At 35.9% G+C, this 21,691-nt stretch overlaps 1 protein-coding gene across 12 annotated transcripts in view; it reads left to right on the plus strand.

Moving 5' to 3' along the window:
• The window catches only part of SIRT1 (sirtuin 1), a 63,535-nt gene that overhangs the window by 38,543 nt on the left and 3,301 nt on the right, over positions 1–21,691 (plus strand). For 10 of the 12 annotated variants that reach the window (XM_053207613.1, XM_053207612.1, XM_053207621.1 and 7 more), the window contains 7 exons: positions 50–166; positions 3,296–3,537; positions 5,323–5,475; positions 12,903–13,050; positions 14,276–14,355; positions 15,446–15,632; positions 17,118–17,711. In XM_053207613.1, the coding sequence (XP_053063588.1) occupies positions 50–166; positions 3,296–3,537; positions 5,323–5,475; positions 12,903–13,050; positions 14,276–14,355; positions 15,446–15,632; positions 17,118–17,711 (1,521 nt within the window). Of the gene's footprint in view, positions 1–49; positions 167–3,295; positions 3,538–5,322; positions 5,476–12,248; positions 12,374–12,902; positions 13,051–14,275; positions 14,356–15,445; positions 15,633–17,117; positions 17,712–21,691 lie in introns of those variants that run through there. The other 2 variants (XM_053207620.1, XM_015063336.3) reach the window with 2 other exon arrangements.

The following is a 21,691-nucleotide window of genomic DNA, read 5'->3' on the forward strand; positions in this document are numbered from 1 at the left end:
AGATTCAGATTGTTTCAGCAGCCTTGAGTTACTTTGGTTTCTTTTGCAGATAACCTTCTGTTTGGTGATGAAATAATCACCAATGGTTTTCATTCCTGTGAAAGTGATGAGGATGATAGAGCCTCACATGCAAGTTCTAGTGACTGGACTCCAAGGCCACGTATAGGTATGATTTCAGATCTTTAGTGAATAGTGTCTTTTTCTTTGTATATCTTTTTGTGCCAGCTGAAAATACAGTTTTCTATACTCTTATAACCTGGTGATGAGGTTCTTAGGTGCTTTCTGAGATTTAGTATCAGCTTACGTTTTTAGGGAAAGTCTGGTGCTTTGTTTTTGTTTTTAAGCCTCTCAAGCCCATGGAAGCTGGCCTCTGGTGTTTTTCAGTCAGGTCCTTCTCACACCTTCAGTCCTTTTCACTTGTACCCCTCTGTGTGGAGTACTTTTTCTCCAGTTAGAGTATCTTGCTCTCCCTCAATTCAAATCTGTTCTTTTTTTTTTCCTCCTTAACACTTACCACTTCTTAACAAAGTCTGTATCTAACTTCTTTATTGTCGTAGTTGCTGTGCTAGAATATAAGCCCCATGGGGGCAGGGATTTTGACTGTTTGGTATAGTGTTTTGTCAGTGCCTAGCACACAGTTTGTGCTTAACAAATATTAAATATGTGGATGAAATGGGAAAGTAATCTGAAGTAGAGAACACTATCAGATTTTTATACCAAAGTTATAATATGAGCATCCTGAAAATCTTTCTCTTAATGTGCTCTCATTCTTTCAAAAGTGCCTTGTCTCTTTAAACTAGTGGTGATTAGTTCCTGTTTAGTGTCTGTAATGTTTACTCAAACTAGGAAACTGATGTAAGAAATTTCATAGTAAAAATTATGAATGGTCAAAATATCAGTAATGTATGTATCATTTAAAAGATAGTAAATATATATAGATTTCCTGTGGGCTTTAGGGGCTGGTACCTTTACTTTATTGATTTTTAAAACTCATTTGTACATAACTTCTATTAATTACCGTGTATTTTTCAAGATCTTAGCTATAGAAATTTGATTTTGGTAGTTTTTTTTCTTTTTTGTTCTTACTGCTTTTATTCAGTTTTATCATGGAGGTTCTGACTACTACAATAGACAAAAATAAAAGGAATCTACATTAGGAAGGCAGTTGGAAACCTGTTATTATTTGCAGAAGACATCATATCATCTAAGTAGAAATTTGATGGAAACGTCAAAAACTACTAGAGTTAAATGATTAGAAGAAAGTTGTAGGATATGTCATCATTAAAACTCAACTGTATCCCTATATATTAGCAACAGACAATCAGAATTTGAAACTTAGACCTTGATATCATTTGTTGGGGCGCCTGGGTGGCTCAGTCATTTGGGCTTCCAACTTCAGCTAAGGTCATGATCTCATGGTTCGTGGATTCTTTGGTTCCATCCCCAGGTCTTGCAGACCCTGCCTCAGATCCACTGTCTCCCTCTCTCTTGGCCCCTCCCCCACCACCTGCTGTCCCTCTCTCTTGAAAACAAAACATTAAAAAAAAAAAGTGGATATAATTTGTAATAGCATTAAAAATTGGTAGTTAATTAAACTCCTAAAATACATACTTAGTATTTTATAGTTCAAGGGGATAACCTAACTCTTTTCTATTTATTCATAACTTAACATTTATCTTTCCTTTGGTTTTCATCAAATGATGGTGTTCAAAATGATTAAAAAAGCATGAAAGAAATTGCAGAAGTAGAAACAATTGCTTTGGAAACTTACAAAGTTACTTAGAACATGAAATTTGGCATGCAGCTCTGGGTGTGCATTCTGGCTTTGCAACTTACTAAAGTGGGTAATTTTGGGCAAACTATTTTACCTCTCACAGTGTTTGTTTTCTTTTTTTATTTTTAAATTTAAATTATTTTAAAAATTTGTATCCAGGGTAGCATATAATGCAACAATGATTTCAGGATAGATTCCTTAATGCTCCTTACCCATTTAACCCATCCCCCCCCCCCCCCCCACAACCCCTCTGGTAACCCTCTGTCTGTTCTCCATATTTAAGAGTCTCATGTTTTGTCCCCTTCCCTGTTTTTATATTATTTTGCTTCCCTTCCCTTATGGTCATCTGTTTTGTATCTCAAAGTCCTCACGTGAGTGAAGTCATATGATATTTGTCTTTTTCTGAGTGACTAATTTAACTTAGCATAATGTCCTCTAGTTCCATTCACGTAGTTAAGAATGGCAAGATTTCATTCTTTTTGATTGCCAAGTAATACTCCATTGTGTATATATACCACATCTTTATCCATTCATCCATCCGTGGACATTTGGGCTCTTTCCATACTTTGGCTATTGTTGATAGTGCTGCTATAAACATGGGGGTGCATGTGTCTCTTCGAAACAGCATACCTATATCCCTTGGATAAATACCTAAATACCATTGCAATTTTTGATTTGTATTTCCCTGATGATGAGTCATGTTGAGCATTTTTTCATGTGTCGGTTGGCCATCTGAATATCTTTGGAGAAGTGTCTATTCATGTCTTTTGCCCATTTCTTCACTGGATTATTTGTTGTTGGGTGTTGAGTTTGATAAGTTCTTCATAAATTTTGGACACTAACCCTTTATCTGATATGTTGTTTGCAAATATCTTCTCCCATTCTGTCAGTTGCCTCTTAGTTTTGCTGATTGTTTCCTTCGCTGTGCAGAAGCTTTTTATTTTGATGAGGTCCCAATAGTTCATTTTTGCTTTTGTTTCCCTTGCCTTCGGAGACGTGTTGAGTAAGAAGTTGCTGTGGCCCAGGTCAAAGAGGTTTCTGCCTCAGTGTTTGTTTTCTTATCTGTTAAACCTCTTTCAGGGAAGATTTATGTGAGTTAATAACTGACTGTTCTGACATTAAATACATATTCAGTAAATGAAGGTGATTATTATCAGCAGTTGAATAATTAATGTTGGTAGTCTTTTGATCCAGATCAAATTAACGTACTAAATTTTTTTTTTAAGTCTAACATGACAAATATTTTTTTGAAAGAAAAAATACTAAATGATCTGAAGAGTGAATTTTGGTTTTATTCTTAGAAACAGGAGAGATGAGGCTGGATTCAGGAACTCCAGGGGCAGGCCCAACTCTGGATTTGATCTCCCTTGAGCACTAGCTCTAAAGAATTAAATACCTTTATATTGCATTTTCTTACTTTGCAAAAAAACTTCAAAGTTTGATAATTCATTACTTGAAAATAAATGAGATTTTGAATTACTGGAAGTGGATTAGATCTAATTCTTTTTTCTCTTGATACAGGTCCATATACTTTTGTTCAGCAACATCTCATGATTGGCACAGATCCTCGAACAATTCTTAAAGATTTATTACCAGAAACAATTCCTCCACCTGAATTGGATGATATGACACTGTGGCAGATTGTTATTAATATCCTTTCAGAACCACCAAAAAGGAAAAAAAGAAAAGATATTAATACAATTGAAGATGCTGTGAAATTATTACAAGAGTGCAAAAAAATAATAGTTCTAACTGGAGCTGGGGTATGTAAGATGTATATAACATTGGTTAAAGGGGGAGGTGGTGTATGATCTTTCTTAATTAAGTCTTTTCTAATTAAGAAACATTTTTCTTGTGTAGAAGAATTTATCCTGACATGATAATGGGCATTTGTGTTTGAAAACTACTAAAAAGGTGCAGTAGCAGTTGTTAAATTGGTTCAGTTCTTTAAAAACCTCTCCAACAACCTTAAATAAGATTTGTTTCTGTTTGTTAACCTAGTAACTAAGTGGAGTTAAGGCAACATTTTTCCTTACATTATACTACAGCTCCTAAAGGAGATGCAGGGAAGTCTTTGCATAAAATGTGTCAGGGTTTGATGGAAAAATTGGGTATTTGTTCCATCTTTATGGGGAAACTGGGAACCTAATTGGTATTCACAAGTAAAATTACAGTGTTGGGAAGGCAACAGGTTCCTACCTCCCTTCCATTTTAGTTTAAGGTGATGTGATTGTGGTGGCTTGACATTTTTCATTTGCCCTACTTTGGGTTCACACTTAACTAGCTACCTAAGGCTCTTATTGTGTGTTGAATACAGAATATGTTACAAGTAGTGACCTAGGGCAACTGTTGGAGTAAAATTCAGTCCTGCTTTTTGCCATTTTGAGTTAAGGCGGAGTGCTAGTTAATCATAAATGATTATCAAGTATTGTTTTGCTTTGTTCCCAGATGTGATTTAGACTAGTTAGTTTTACTTTGAGATCAAAATGGAGTCAACTCTGATAAAATTGTGAAACAAGAAGTTAACTTCTGAAATCCTTGTTTGAAGTGTCCGTTAAGAATTAAAATACTGTAGGGGCGCCTGTGTGGCTCAGTCAGTTTAAGCGTCCACTTCGGTTCAGGTCATGGTCTTGCGGTTTGTGAGTTGGAGCCTGCTTCAGATTCTGTGTCTCCCTCTCTCTCTGCCCCTCTCTCTCTCTGCCCCTTCCCCGTTTGTGCTCTGTCTGTCTCTCTCAAAAATAAACAAACATTTGGGGAGGGGCAAAGAGAAAGAGAGAATCTCAAGCAGGCTCCACACTAAGTGAGTAGCCTGACATGGGGCTTGATCCCATGACCCTGGAATCAGGACCTGTGCTGAAATCAAGAGTTGGATGTGCAACTGAACTATCCAGGTTCCCCTATGATAAGAGTTTTTAAAGAAAATACAGTGATTTAATATTCTTGAAGTAGAACCCTGACCAGATGACAGTTTTTTGGTTTTTGTTTTTGGAAATACTTGACTGTGATAGAAAATCTTGCCTGCTTTCTAGTTAAAATAATTTGAAATGGTTTACTCTGTTCTCAAATTGCAGTTGCTTTAATTTGTTGGTTAAATGCTTAAAGGTTTGAAATTAGCCTGAAAAGAATAGCCTGACTTAAAATTCCTTACCCCACTATGAATGGAAAATGTGGTGGATTTTCATTATACTGGTTGTTTTGTTTTTATTTGAATTTGAAATTAGAGTAGGACAGTATTTTTGTTCCCCAAAACAAATTTTTTTTAATGTTTTGTAGAGAGTGTGTGGAGGGCAGGGGCAGAGGGGGAGAGAGAGAGAGAGAGAGCATGGAGCCCAGTGCAGGGCTCAATCCCAAGACCCTAGGATCATGACCTTAGCCAAAAACGAGTCGCATGCTTAACTGACTGAGCCACCCAGGCACCCCTCCCCCAAAATAAATTTTAAAGTAAAATATTTTTCAGTTCTTCCCTACTTATGTGATGAAAGAATTAGTAATTATAAATATAGAGGTAAAAGATTTAATTGTACAAATTATGCTATGCATATTTTCAGGTTTCTGTTTCTTGTGGAATACCTGACTTCAGGTCAAGAGATGGTATTTATGCTCGCCTGGCAATAGACTTCCCAGACCTTCCAGACCCTCAAGCAATGTTTGATATTGAATATTTCAGAAAAGATCCAAGACCTTTCTTCAAGTTTGCAAAGGTACTATGAAGTCTTCTAGCTGTTCTTTGGTCTTTTTTTGTGAAAACAGATTTTATTCACATTTAGTGTTCTTAAGTTTACCATTCATTGTCTGCTATTTGGGCACTAGGACTGTGGTAGGGTAAGATCACTGAAATAAAGTGATTTCAGTCAGAATTTTCTTCTTCCCAGAATGGGCTATCATTTAATTTTCATTTTAGGACTGGGCTTATGTTTAAAGAAGAAATTATTTCATATTTTTCAAATCTGCACTTTAGTAATGGCCTTTACATTACTCAGACTGTTTTAGAGTTAGTAAACTATATGAAAGTAACATCACTGTTTTGATTTTTAATATTTTTTATGGGTCATAAGCATTGTAATCTCTGTTTAGGTGTGTTTTATAGTAGTCAGGTTTTAACACATGAGGATTTGCCTAAAAAATTTGTGATTAGGGGTGAAGATTCTTAGGTTGCATTTTAGTCATTTGCTTTATTTTGCTCTAGACTCTCTAAGGCTGCACTGTCTAGTTGAGAAGCCACTAGCCACAAAGGGCTCTTGGTACTTAAGTGTATTGAAATGTGATGTAAGTGTGGAAGACATACCAGATTTTGGAAACGTAGTATGGAAAAAATAGAAAATATATCATAACAAATACAGATTATGTGTGGAAGTAATCTTTTGATATATTGTGTCAAAAATTATAATTCCATGCTTTTTAATGTGATTACTAGAAAATTTTGAATTGTGTACATGGCTCACATATTTCTATTGGGCAGTCCTCTTGTAGAGTATAAAGTTTGATAATTACATTATGCCATGCCCAGGAGATTTGAGTCATTAAAAAACTTTTTATTTTTTTATTCTATAGTCTTATGGAAAGAAATTGTAAAATTGTTAATGGCTAAACATTATATGTTAGGGTCTTCTGTATTATTGACTAGTTTTTCATAAATCTAGAAGTTAAAGGAACCTGTAGTTTAATTAAAGAGTGCTACTTTCAAACCATATGGTTTGGAAAAGCTCTCATGTTCCAGTGCTAGTGGTACTACTGCATGATTTTGAAGAACAATGAAATATCACTTAATTATAGGTTTCTTCAAGTGGACCTAGGACACTCACATTCTAATAGCTCTAGCTGGCAGAAATCAACACTTAGAGGGCCAGCAAGTAACTAGAAATTACTTTGATCTTATATTTGATGATAAAAGTTGATTCACTACTGCATTTATATAATGTTCACTAGACTTTTGCTTTAAATTTTATTCTGAGAGGAAACATGTTGCCCAAACTAACTGGTCAGCTTTTTTCCCTATTTTAAGTATATATTAAGTTGCCTAGTAAAGTAGTAACCTGACACATGGAAAATGTGGTAACTGAGAATAGAAATAGCAAGGGTAAGAAACCTTTGTTGTCTCATATACAGACTGGGTACTCAGTTGTAGCTTAAATTAGCTTTGATATATAAGAATCTGTAGAAATAATTAAGAATTACTCTGATAAAGATACATGGTAGGGACTTTCAAAAATACACTTAATAGAAATCTAGACCATGCATAAGAGAAAATAAGTGAGTTACAGTAAAAATGGCACACTGTTAATGTGTTATAATGTTTTATAATCACTGTGTACATCTTTTGTGCCACCTGGGAGAAAGGTGTGGAGAGGCAGCATTTTTCACGTCTATAAAAGTTTTGAGAATTTGTGTGTATTAGTTAATACAGTGGAAGAAAAGCACTTAATTGATGTAATGGTAAAAGACCAAGTTAATTTGGGTCTAAAAAATGAATAGGAAAAAGCTTAAGGGGAAATAAGTAGGGACAAAGAATGAAAGACATAAAAATGTGGGTGGGGAGGGTATGTAAATATTACACAGTATTTTACTAGATTCTCAAAATACTACATAAATACTCTTAACATAAAATTGTTTACCAGTTTTTCTAACTTGGCAGAAAGTTCATAAAATCAGCTTATGATTTTTGTCAGTTATGAGAAAGTGAATTTAATATGAAGCCATGAAGAGAGGAAATATTACTGGTGAAATTTAGACATTTTGGAAGGAAAGAATTTCTACACATGTATGGAGGCATTGGTTGTATATAATTATTGAGAAGATACATAGATTTCTTTTAGACAAGAAATTCCAAGTAAAAGAGAAGTGTGTTAAAGAGGTTACTGGCCCATTAGAGCAGTTTCTCAACCTATTGACATTTTGGGGTGGGTAATTCTTTGCTGTCAGCTTTCCTATGTATTGTAGGATATGGAGCATCATTCCTGGCCTCCTCCCACTAAGTGCTATTAATAACACTCTCACTCCCAGTCTTGACAATCAAATGCCTCCAGACATTGCCAGATACCCCCTGTATAATTGCTCTGTGTTTGAGCACAGCTGTATTACAGTGTGTCTGTCTACCTGTGGTTATCTCTTTGAATTCTTGTATATAGGAATAATTAAGCCCAACGTCAAAGCTGTATAGCTATGTTCTGAACCATTACCCTCCTGCATAGTAAGGGTTTGGAATGATAATGAGTTGTCAAGATTCTCAGGAGTCTAAAATAATTCACTGGTATGGTCAAAATGAATGGTTATGTTAAGATTTAAGGTGAAACTGAGGATATGGAAATAACTTTTTTTGTTGTTAAAAAGGACTGTGTTCAGAGAGTATAGATGCTATCCTATATTGAATTCAGTGAATATTCTTTACCCTAAAGCAATTAAAAATCAAGAAAAAGTAGAGAAATATGAACTGAATTTTTATGAACTTAATTCCAAACCTGTGTCTTTATATTTATTCAATAAATTATCACTTTATTGATAATGTGCAAACATAAGAGATTCTGTAGTTATAAAGTTAAGGAATCTTAAAACTAGCTCATTATCTAAAAATAATAAAATGCAACCCCCCCAAAAAAAAGCCACAGCCCCATTTATCTGAAGACAATTTTAATACCTATGTGTATGTGGGTTGCCTATGTATAAATGTAAACATAGTTTTATAGCTGAAATATATATTTTTATTATAAAAATGGGTTATTTTATCTTTATTTTCTATTTAATAAACTTTTTATCTATTAAACTGATATAATGGTCATAACGTTCATCAAGTGATGTACTGTAATTCCACAAGAGTACATTTTGAATCCTTCCTGCTTGCTTTTGTTGTAAATAGTGTTCCTCTGATTGCCCTTTTTGGTATGTTTCCAATGTTCTTAAGGGTAAATTCCCGAACATGAAATTGCTAAGGGTCTTGATATGTTTTGTCTCACGTTACCTGGAAAGGTGGAATAAGATACACTCCTATTAGAAGGCTGATTTAGGGGACACTTGGGTGGCTCAGTCGGTTAAACATCCGACTTTGGCTCCGGTCATGATCTCACATTTTATGAGTTCAAGCCCTGCATCAGGCCCTGTGCTGACAGCTCAGAGCCTAGAGCCTGCTTCAGATTCTGTGTCTCATTCTCTCTCTGCCCCTCCCCCACTTATGTTCTGTCTCTCAAAAATAAATAAATGTAAAAAAAAAATTTTTTTTTAAATAAAAAATAAAAAGGCTGATTTAAGCATGCCCCTGCTCCCTACCCACCCAAAAATCCTCCACGATACTTCATTAGCATTAAAATACTTTTCAAAAATGTGTGGGGGTGTGGGTTTGTTGTATTTAGGGTTTAAAAATTGCTTCTAACAGTAAAACACATATTTTAGTTGGCTTCCCCCTTCAGTCCTCTCTACCTCTCGTTCTTCAAAGGTTACTACCATCATAAGATGTATTCTTGGGTATCTTTCTAGGAAAAAGAATGAGTAAACTTGTTTTTATATATAGGAGAAGGGCATTATTGTAATTTTCCAACATTTTAAAAATAATTACCAACAGAGTCATGCACCCTTTTCTCTACCTTGCTTTTGTTTGTACTACTTAATATTGGAAATAGTTTCATAAAGGCACTTAACAGATATACCTCATTTTTAAGAAAAGGCTGCATAGTATTAATAGTTGTACCACAATATATTTAATTAGTTCTATTAGTCGTTATCTAGAGGTGTTTTTAAGGCATTTTAAACTATCTAATAGATAAAAATTATCATCTTCTTATATTAATGTTTTGTTTTTGTTTATTAGTGTGGATAAATACTTTTTAAAAATTTTTTTTCATGTTCATTTATTTTTGAGATAAAGAGAGCATGAGTGGGGGAGAGGTAGAGAGAGAGGGAGACACAGAATCTGAAGCAGGCTCCAGGCTCTGAGTTGTCAGCACAGAGCCCGATGTGGGGCTCGAACTCAAAAACTGTGAGATCATGGCCTGGGCAGAAGTTGGGAGCTTAACTAATTGAGCCACCCAGGCGCCCCTGGATGAATGCTTTTCACTACTGACCACGTGTATATCTTTGAATTGCCTGTTTGTTCTTAGCTGTTTTTTCCGATTGGGCTGCTTTTCTGCACTGGTTTGTGGAGAGATCATGGATTCTTGAAGAGTGTTTTTAAGTTAGAAGGTGATTGGAATTCTAGCTTGCTGTAATCCCAAAGTTGTGCAAAATGAAGTGTGTTTTTTTTTAATGTTTTATTTATTTTTGAGAGAGTGGGGGAGGGGCAGAGAGGGAGACAGAGGGTCTGAAGCTGGCTCTGTGCTGACAGCAGCGAGCGCAATGTGGGGCTCAAATTCACGAATTGTGAGACCATGACCTGAACCAAAGTCAGATGCTCAACTGACTGAGCTGCCCAGGCGCCCCTGAAGTATATATACTTTCTAGGTTTATTTTTGAGACAGAGGGAGTACACACACGCAGGGGAGGGGCAGAGAGAGAGGGAGAGACAGAATCCCAAGTAAGCTTGGCACTGTCAGCCCAGAGCCCAACGTAGGGCTCAAACTAATGAACTGTTAGATCATGACCTGAGCAGAAATCAAGAGTTGGACACCTGACTGAGCCAACCAGGCACCCCAAATTGTATTTACTGTTCTTACTAGACTAGCTTGGAATACCTAATAGCAGTGGTGCATATTAGCTTAAAAGAAGTAGGAAACGTGATGTCAAGAGATTGAAAATTAAAAAGGCATTATGCATTATGGGTTAAGAGCCACACTTAGGTGTCAAAATTGGGTTTGAATGATAGCTCTGCTATGTACTGAGCTATCATTCAAACTGCCTCTTGTGACATTTGGCAAGTTATTTCTGTGCTTTAGGTTTTTCATCTGCAAAATGGGGATGTATATGTCTACAGTAGAGTCCACAAACCTATTCAGTATATGGCTGAGTAGTAAATGTGATTTTCTTTGTGGATGATACAGGAATGCTGTCATTTTTGGTTACCTTTCCAACCCATTAAAATGTAAAAACCCAGTCTTCAGCCTGGTCTGCAGCATTATAATAGTGTGGAGCCTACTTTAAAAAATAGAGGGAATAGGGGATGATGGGGCGCCTAGGTGGCGCAGTCGGTTAAGGGTCCGACTTCAGCCAGGTCACGATCTCGCGGTCCGTGAGTTCGAGCCCCGCGTCAGGCTCTGGGCTGATGGCTCAGAGCCTGGAGCCTGTTTCCGATTCTGTGTCTCCCTCTCTCTATGCCCCTCCCCCGTTCATGCTCTGTCTCTCTCTGTCCCAAAAATAAATAAACGTTGAAAAAAAAAATTAAAAAAAAAAAAATAGAGGGAATAGGGGATGATAAGGCACAGGAAAGGTCAATCCAGGAAGGTCGAGTCTTAGTACTCTTGTTCCCCAGCATGTGCTGGAGGTAGTCATTTGTTTATATCATGAATTTGGCATGCTGTTCTCGCTGTCATTGTTTTAGAGCCTATTTTGTTTGTAGCCTAGCATATTGTAGTATTTGTTGTAAAAACTTTTTTTTTGTACAAATACTTTTAACAGCCATTTCCAGAGAGAGCTTAGTAAGCCACTATGATGTTTAATCCTTTAAATGTACTAAAACAAGGCATCATGGGGAGAAAACAGTGGTTAGTATAGCACAGTCCAGTGGTTCAAAGCATAATGTAGCTTTTGATTTTCTATGAAACATGGCTTTAATAAGCCCTTCACTTGGTACTTCTTTCTATATGCATTGTCTGTTTCTTACGTTGCAAAATTGTCCGTGAAATTCATGAGAAAATTTTGAATGCGAGGCAAAGTTTTTGGATTTTGTATAGTATTTTCAGTTGCTTATGGACATGTACATGGTAGTTTTTATAATGAGATTTGCTTATTATTTTTATGTAACAGGTATCCCTGTAGATGTTTTATTTGAAATGTTAAGTAGATTAACATTTAAAAAGTTCTTAAACTTTTTTGTATAATGTCAGAAGTTGAAAGTTTCCCCACCTCTATTTATAGCTTGTTTGTATTTTTCTTGATGTTTATATGAGCATATACATGTGCATATAAATACCGTTTTTGCTTAATAACAAAACAACAAAAACAAAACTATACACACTGGTGACTAACTTGCTTCTTTTCACATGTCATAGGACCATTTTCCAGGTCAGTACATCTAGACCTCTCACATTCATTTTGATGGCTGCATACTCCACTATTATGGATGTACTATATTTCTACAACCGGTCCCCTATTGACGGACATACGGTTGTGTCTGATTTTTTGCTAGCATTGTAATACGTTAGAGGCTGTAATGAATGGTAAGGAAGTAGGTAGCATTACTACTTTAAAGAAAAAAGTAGAGAAGAAACTTCCTTTGCCATAGTCACTTACTAAATGAAATTTAATAAAAACACTGTCAAAAGTTGAGAGGACCAAAATTGATACTTTTTCTCTGATCTTTTTGCCATGTGTATATCTGAATTCTTTGTTTTTAAAGAAGAAACAGCATTGAAGCATTATTTGGGGGGAAAAACACACACACAAAATCCAGCAACTCAGCATTCATGAGCAACTCTATACTATACCAGTATGTGCCTGTGCAGTGGAAGGAAAACAATTTTGGTAAGGAATTAAAACTTTAGCTTTAAACTTCCAACAGGTTGATATTTATAATGAATGATGAGTAAACAACTTTTAATATTGTGTTGACAGTGCCTTTTTTAGTTTTTAAAAGAAGTCACCATACCTTTGATAACTTTAATTTCAACTTAAACTTTTCTTTCTCCTTAAAAAGAGGAAACAACAAAAAACAAACCTGAATTTGCAGCCAACAAAATTTAGATATATTCTCAGGTGTATATTTCTTCTTTTATTAAAATATCTATTAACATTTATTAGAGATGCTTATGGTTGACTTTTTCCTTCAAGGGGCCAAGTTCACTAATTGCTGAGTTTTATACATATTACAGCAGCAATCCTTTTATAGGTGTGTGTAGCAACCATCTAGATGCTTTGAGATGCTCATGTACTGTTTTTTAATTTATTTATACATGGGGGCTATCATGGTAGTTTTTGGTTAAACCTAAATGTGACATGTGTGTTATACTTATTTCTTTAATGTACTATTTTTTCTACCTTTTGCATTATGTAGGAAATATATCCTGGACAGTTCCAACCATCTCTCTGTCACAAATTCATAGCCTTGTCAGATAAGGAAGGAAAACTGCTTCGGAACTATACTCAGAACATAGATACACTGGAACAGGTTGCAGGAATCCAAAGGATAATTCAGTGTCATGGTTCGTAAACTTCAGAATTGCTTTCTGTTATTTAGTTAGTCTTAATAGGAAAAAATAGGATTAGAAAGTAGGCTACCATCCAGGAATGGAGATTAGTCATGTTAACTGATCAATAGTAGATAAATTTTAAAAAGTAGAATGCAAAAAAATGAAACCAGAAGTATTGGCCTTGATACTTAATTGTACAAATCATCAGATCAATGTTCTATTATGTTTCAAAAGGAGTAGCCGTTGTATTCCATTAAATTCTTCTAAATAACCTTTTTTGTTACAAAAGTAATACTAGCTATGTAAGGAAAATATGACATCTTTAGGGTATGAAACTATAGGAACAGGGTAGTTAAGCTGTATAAAATTTTGAAATTTAGAAGACTTTTAAAACAAGTAGGAACAGACCATTTTCTTACAAATCTAAACTTTCTGTTTTTTTAAATGTGTTTATTCTGAGAGAGCGGGAGAGAGAAAATCCCAAGCAGGCCCTGCACTGCCGGGGCAGAGCCCAACCTGGGGCGCAGTCCCATGAATCAGATCATGACCTGAGCCGAAATCCAAGAGTCAGACATGGGGCGCCTGGGTGACTCCGTCAGTCCGACTCTTGATTTCCGCTCAGGTCATGATCTTGCAGTTTGTGAGTTTGAGCCCTGCATCTGGCTCAGTGCTGACAGCTCGGATCCTGGAGTCTGCTTCAGATTCTGTGTCTCACTCTCTCTCTGCCCCTCCCCTGCTCATGCTCTGCCTCTCTCTGTCTCAAAAATAAATAAAACATTAAAAAAAAAAAAAGATGCCTAAACTTACTGAGCCACCCAGGTGCCCCTGAACTGTTTTTAATGTACAGCTATTCGGCTAAGGTCACATAATTGTCATCTTTCAATTCTGCAGAGTTTTAGTTCTGGGGGAGTTGGTTTATTTTATTAAAAAGAACAACTTCGGGGTGCCTGCCTGGCTCAGTAGAATGTGTAACTCTTGATCTTGGGGTTCTGAGTTTGAGCCCCATGTTGTGGCTAGAATTCACTTAAAACAAAAAAAAAAGAATAGCTTTAGGAAGTGTCACTATATCAACATCTCGATAATTGAGGATTGGATTCTGTCTGTATTTAATATATAAGTATTTGAATTATCCCTGAGATTCCCCTGTGGAGTCTTAATTCTCTTTTATACCTTTGTGGTATGTTTTAAGAAATGGAAATATTCCTTTAATAAAGCATGTGTGTATTGGTTGTTTTAGGTTCCTTTGCAACAGCCTCTTGCTTGATTTGTAAATACAAAGTAGACTGTGAAGCTGTACGAGGAGATATTTTTAATCAGGTAATTCATCACCTATACTTGAGGAATTGTGCTTGTTTTTGATCTGTTTCTTCTTTTGCCTCCAAATTCTTTTTTTTCTGAAAGTATCTGGGACAGAAAGATCCAGAAAGAGAGTGTTAACCACTGGGAATTCTGATGTGGAAATATACAAGAAACTTTTAATCTCTTAAGTTGGAAACATTGCTCTATAATGTCTCTAAAATGATGAAATCGGCTCCTTAATATCTAAGTTAAAATAAAATAAGTTAAAATAAAAATGCAAATCGTAAGTGGAGTCTTGCTGTATTAGAGTTTCTCCTTACTCTTCCTTTTTAAAAGTGCCTGTTGGATTTTGAATTTTAAATTCTTGGTAATTCTTTAAAACATTAAAAAATTTATTGTAAAAGATGTTTCATGTATGATCACTGCCAAAAAAAATGCAAGAAAATAATGGCAGAGAATAAAAACCATCCAGATATAAATTCTGTGTACTTAGCTGCATATATAGTTAATCATACATAGTGAGGGTATCATGTTATAATGGAATCATTTCTTACATTTTTTAAAGGATTAAGTTGTGTGTGTGTGTGTACATATATACAGATGCTGGTTTCTCATAATCTGCAGTGGACTCTTAAATATCAAATGTAGGTCCACATGGATACTATAATACCTACATACACCAATAATAACACCACCTTATTTCACTGTATGTTAATAAAGTAACTAATTGACAGTTGACATTGCCATTGAGGTTGTATCCAGTTTTCCCTACTATTTATCCACGGCTTTTCTGTTTTATTTGATTATTTTTTTTTCCCTCAGGACTTCTAGCATGTAGCTCTTTCCACAGGTTTCTATACTTCAGTTTGAATTTTTTTTTTTTTTTATGTGGGAATTCTTTTTTTTTTTTTTTTTTTAATTAAATTTGCTTTTAATTTTAACTCTGGTATAGTTAACATGTAGTGTTCTGTTAGTTTCAGGTGTACAACAATAGTGATTCAACTTCTTTGATCATTTTGAAATGCATTCTTAGTGTGTAAATGTTGACTATTTCTAACTTCAGCTTTCTTTTTTCCTCCCCATCTTAACCAAAATTTGGAACATGTAGGTGGTTCCTCGTTGTCCTAGGTGCCCAGCTGATGAACCACTTGCTATCATGAAGCCAGAGATTGTCTTTTTTGGTGAAAATTTACCAGAGCAGTTTCATAGAGCCATGAAGTATGACAAAGATGAAGTTGATCTCCTTATTGTTATTGGGTCTTCCCTGAAAGTAAGACCAGTAGCACTAATTCCAAGTAAGTTGGTGATGATTTTTAGAGAATACTTCTATATATATTGCCATGGTTTGTGGGGTCTGTACATTGGATCCCAATGATCGTACTCTCTTCCTGGCTAAAGAGTGGTAGAGAGCCAGTTTTATTTTTTAGGTGACATTTTTGTTCACAAAGATTGGTTAATATGATACTTTGGTGCAGGGGTTGGGTGGAAGAGTTGTCAAAACAGAAGTAATGTCAAATTCCAACAAGGGAAACAGTTCAACTTTTCAGCGGAATGTGTTCTTAAGATGACAAGAGTTAGCTTCAGCTGATTTACATATGTTCAGGAAACATGTGATCTTAATCTGTGTGTTTTTAGTCTTAATTTGATTATAGTTGTCGATCTTTCAAATTTAGTTGATTTCAGGTACAGTAAGTTCAAATGTATATATAGGTAGATACAAGTGTAAAATACTCACATTAGAGAATTTATTATGATTGGTCTGTTTTTATAAGAATAAGAGTCATGCCTTGTGATTACTATCCTGTGTGGATCAGCTTTGCCCATAAGGGTGTTTGTGTGTATGAAAATGCTCAAATATAATTTAAGTCCCTTTTACCCTCAGGAGTATTTAACATGTGCTCTCATACTATCTCTTTTCTCCCTCTAGCGAGGAAGCAAAAGGGAGAGGAAGATAGAGGGACTAATTCAGTAGCATCAGGTGTGCCCTAAAAGGCGAGGGAGAAGAGAATATCAAACTCTTTAACCAGATAATTAAATTAGACCCTACTTCAGCAGTCATATAGGCACCCAGAGCAAACAGTTGGAAGAAACAAGAGTTCAGCTCTACAGTTCTGCATCTTTTTCCTACTTAAATGTGGTGGCTTTAACTCAAATAGCTGTTAAAGTCTTTGAAAGCAGAATATAGGATAATTTGTAATTAAAACATGAAATTTAATGAATAAGTTCCTTTATTTTTGAGTTTTTTTTTTCTCTTTAAAGATAAGGCAGAGAAATTCGTAAAAGCTTTCTGTGGGGCAGTATAATAGTGTGTTGGTGATAGGCAAAGGTAATTTTTTAAAAATGTAAGACACAGGTATATAATGGTGGAAAATTGAATTTTCGCACTATATCAGGAGCTATTTCAGTAGAATAACTATCACTATGTGCCAAAAACTCTTCTATGCGTTTGACTCATATTCTCACTACAACCTTGTGAAAAGGTATTATTATCCCCATTATATATAGACAAGGAAATTGAGGTACAAAGTAGAAAACTCTGAAAAGATTGCTCAGAGGTAATCAGGTCATGGGAAACAGGACCTGAAATTTTAAAAAGATGCTTAAATCTCATCTGTTTATTTGACATCTTAATGAATGTGATGGGTGGGTTGGTTTAGTAGTGGTGGTGGGTTTCTTTTTTGGTATTGGGAGCATGTTAGATTTTTGCATTGCACATTTGTTGTGGCTTTAGTAACTTAGTGCCCTTCCCTTTTTCTAATGCATTTTTCACTTATTTTTAGGTTCCATACCCCATGAAGTGCCTCAGATACTAATAAATAGAGAACCTTTGCCTCATCTGCATTTTGATGTAGAGCTTCTTGGAGACTGTGATGTCATAATTAATGAATTATGTCATAGGTTAGGTGGTGAATATGCCAAACTTTGCTGCAACCCTGTAAAGCTTTCAGAAATTACTGAAAAACCTCCACGAACACAAAAAGAGTTGGCTCATTTGTCAGAGTTGCCACCCACACCTCTTAATATTTCAGAAGACTCAAGCTCACCAGAAAGAACTTCACCACCAGATTCTTCAGTGATTGTTACACTTTTAGACCAAGCAACTAAGAGCAATGTTAATGATCCTGAGGTGTCTGAACCAAGAGATCATATGGAGGAAAAATCACAGGAAGGACAGAATTCTACTAGGAACATTGAAAGTGTTACTGAACAGCTGGGAAGTCCAGATTCGAAGAATGTTGACTCTAATACTGGGGAAAAAAATGAAAGAACTTCAATTGCTGAAACAGTGAGGAAGTGCTGGCCAGCTCGACTTGCAAAGGAGCAGATTAGCAAACGGCTCGATGGTAAGGAAGCACTGTTGAACCGTTTTGAAGGTATAATTATTTTAACAAAATATTTGCAAGAAATAAGCAATTTTGGCAGGTTAGGTGATAGTGTATAGCTTTATGTAACAGATGATTGTGTTTAGAGAAAATGTAAGGTTGAGAATTTAAGCCAGAGAAAGGATAAACAGTAGTATCTTACATACACTAAGGGAAGAAATAGTGTGTTTAAAGTGTTCTCTATACGTCATTTTTCTCCAGGAAATGAGAAGGTAAGCATTGAATTGGTAAGAAAATTGAGAAATACATTGTGCTCTGCCATTGTCTGGTGAGCTTTAGCTGGTAGAAATGATGACAGATTTGGGTGGTTACTGTAGGGTAGCTGCTTTATTTATATACATTATCTGATTTTAATCTCATGAGGTAGGGACTATTACTACTTGTCTCCTGCTGGTGGGGGAACTGTGAGGCCCATAGAGGTTAAGTACCCTGTGTGAGGTTGATAATTAGGATATGGAAGAGCCAAATTGGATTCCAGGTCTATCCTCAGAGCATGTCCTCTTACAACCAGTAGGCTGTGTTGTCTCAGAACGGGAAACATCTCTGATCCTTCTCCAGAGAATATTAGGAATAGCATCTACCCTGTTTTTTGTTTTCATTGAAATATAGTTGGCACAGTATTAGTTTCAGGTGTACCACATAGTGATTATATACCTTATGAAATGCTTACCATGAGAAGTGTAGTCCTGTCTGTCACCATACAAAGTTATTACAAACACCCCACCCTCCCTTCCCTTCTGGCAATCACCAGTTGTTTTTATGAGTCTGTTTTGTTTTGTTTTTCAGATTCCATATATAAGTGAAACCATATGGTATTTGTTTTTCTCTTACTTCGCATAATACCCACTAGGTCCATCTGTGTTGCAAATGGCAAGATTTTATTCTTTTTTGTGGCGGAGTAATACTCCTTTGTACATATACAGAACGTTATCCTTTCATGTATAGATGGACATTTAGGTTGCTTCCATATCTTATTGTAAATAAATACTGCAGTGAACACAGGGGTACACATACCTTTTCAAATAGGTGTTTTTGCTTTCTTAAGGAAGATACCCAGAAGTAGAATTGCCAGATTTATTTTTATTTCTGATTTTTCTATTTCTCACTTTTTGAGAAACCTCCATACTGTTTTCCATAGTGGCTGCACCAGTTTACATTCCTACCAGCACCTCATGAGGGTACTCTTTTCTCCAAATTTGTGGCAACACTTGTCTTTTTGATAATTAGCCATTTTGACAGGTGTTAAGTGATCTCAGTGAAGTTTCAGTTTGCAGTTCTCTGGTTAGTGATGTTTAGCGTCTTCATGTGTCTGTTGGCCATCTGTATATCGTCTTTTGGAAAATGTCTATTTGGGGCCTATACGCATATTTTTAAGATTTTATTTTTTTTTAACTAATCTCTACACCCAGTGTGGGGCTGAAACTCACAACCCTGAGATCAAGAGTTGCATGCTCCGCTGACTGAACCAGCCAGGTGCCCCTATTCGTGGCCTCTGCCCATTTTTTAATTGGGTTGGGTGTGTTTGCTGTTGAGCTGTATGTTCTTTATATAATCTGGATATTAACCCCTTATTGGATACATCATTTGCAAGGATCTTCTCCCACTCAGGTTGCCTTTTTGTTTTGTTTCCTTTACTGTGCAAATTAATTTTTTTAGTTTGATGTAGCCCCAGTTCATTTTTAGATCTTTAGTCAGTTGTATTTATTTTTGTATGTGGTATGAGAAAGTGGTGGAGTTTCATTCTTTTGCATGTAGCTGTCTCGTTTTCTTAACACCATTGATTGGCTAAACTTTTTCCCCATTGCATATTCTTGCCTTCTTTGTCATACAATAATTGGCCATTTAAGTCTTGAGTTGATTTCTGGGCTCTCTATTCTATTCATAGATTTGTGTGTCTTATTTTTTGTGGTAATACCATACTCTTCTGATTACTATAGCTCTGTAGTATACTTTGAAATCAGGGAGCATGATCCCCCTTCCAGTTTTTGTTCTTTCTTGAGATTGCTTTGGCTATTCAGGGTCTTTGTGGTTCCACACACATTTTACGATTATTTGTTCCAGTTCTGTGAAAAGTGCTATTGGTATTTTGATAGGGATTGTATTGAATGTGTAGATTCTTATTGATAATATGGACATTTTAACAATATTAATTCCAATCCATTAACGTAGGAGGTCTTTAAATTTGTCTTCAGTTTCTTTTCATCAGTGTCTTCCAGTTTTCAGAGTACAGGTCTTTCACCTCCTTGGTTGAACTTATTTCTTAGTCGTTTAGTCTTTGACGCATTTGTAAATGGGATTACTTAATTTCCCTTTCTGTTACTTCATTGTTAGCAAATAGTGTATAGAAATACCCTGTTTTGACTCATGGGAACTCTTTACCAAGTAGTAGGGTGAAACATCCTAATTTAATAAATGTAGAAATATATACACACACACACACACACACACACACACACTAACTTAGATGTAACAATCTTGTACAACTTAAAACATTAAGTCCCATGGGGTAAACTGACATTTTAGGCCAATGTATTGTGAGTTATAATCATTTACCATAAGTGAATTTTAGTTCAGTTGAATAGTAAGCCTTTGTGCCTTTTCCACACCAGGCACACTGTAGTAAGTTCTGAATATACAGTGATCAATCTATTGATGTTTGTGTATAATTATAAAAATAGCTGATTAAACAAAAGTAGGTGATATTAAGAAACATAGATGCTACTTGGAAGGGATTAGGTTATAGAAGGCTTTGAAAAAAACCTAATTTCTGACTTTGGTCTTGAATGGTATGTGGAGAGTTAAAAGTAAAGGACATATGCCAAGAGAAATTAGAAAAAGCATACAAGAATGCTTGTATTTACAAATGTGGCAAGAATCAGAAGTAGAAAAATTGCTGTTCTGTTTAGTCAGGTAAATACTGGTGTCATATACAAAGTCTGCTTATGTACTGGAAGAGTTTTGCACTGGATATTTTGAGTATTTTTTTTTTTTTTTTTTTTTTTTGAGAGCATGCACGAGACTGGGAGGAGGAGAGAGACTCCCAAGCAGGCTCCACACTGTCAGCTCAGAGTTCTACACGGGGCTCGATCTCATGAACCCATCAGATCTGACCTGAGCCAGAATCAAGAGTTGGACACTTAATGTACTGAGCCACCCAGGCACCCCTTCTTTGAGTATCTTTTTGACAGATGGGTCAAACAGAAAACTCTCTGCCCCAGGAAACAAAAATTAAACCTGGAGCAGTCTCTAGACTTTTCCCTACCAATTTAGGCCTTAAAAGGTACAGGCTTTGGAATCAGACCCAGTTGTCCCAGATTCACTGTGGGCAAAGTTATTTAATCTGTTTTTCTTCATTTGTAAAATAGGAATAAAATAGCATACACGTTAACATTGTGAAGATTAAAAAAGATAACTGGTGTAGAGTGCAGCTGTTGAATTGCAGCTGTTAAAAAACAAATGACCACGCTAGTCTTTTTTTTTTTTTTTAATTTATTTTATTTTGAGAGAGATAGCAAGCGGAGGAGGGGCAGAAGGAGAGGGAGGGAGAGAATCCCAAGCAGGCTCCGTGCTATCAGTGCAGAGCCCTATGCAGGGCTGGAACTCATGAGATCATGACCTGAGCCAAAACCAAGAGTTGGGCTCCCATACCACAGTAGAGTTTATTTATTTTTGTTTACCACGATTTCTGTTGGTGAGGTCAGATTGAAAAGGAGAAAGGAGGAGCATGTATGAAGCAAACTGAGTCTGTCTTGATGGTTCCCAAGGATAAGAAAAACAGGTATAGGATTCTTGGGTTCAGAAATAATAGATTATTCTGTTCATCATGGGGGATAGAGCAGAATGAAACATTTTTAGAAGCATGGGCCAAAACTATGCACAACCTCGGGACCCCTTAGAAGACATATTAAGAAGTGCCAAATGGGCTTTTCTGTTAGCTAGAATAAAGGTACTCCCTCCTCCAACCATGGAAA

This window comes from Acinonyx jubatus, chromosome D2, assembly GCF_027475565.1.
Source record: "Acinonyx jubatus isolate Ajub_Pintada_27869175 chromosome D2, VMU_Ajub_asm_v1.0, whole genome shotgun sequence".
NCBI classification, from domain to species: domain Eukaryota; kingdom Metazoa; phylum Chordata; class Mammalia; order Carnivora; family Felidae; genus Acinonyx; species Acinonyx jubatus.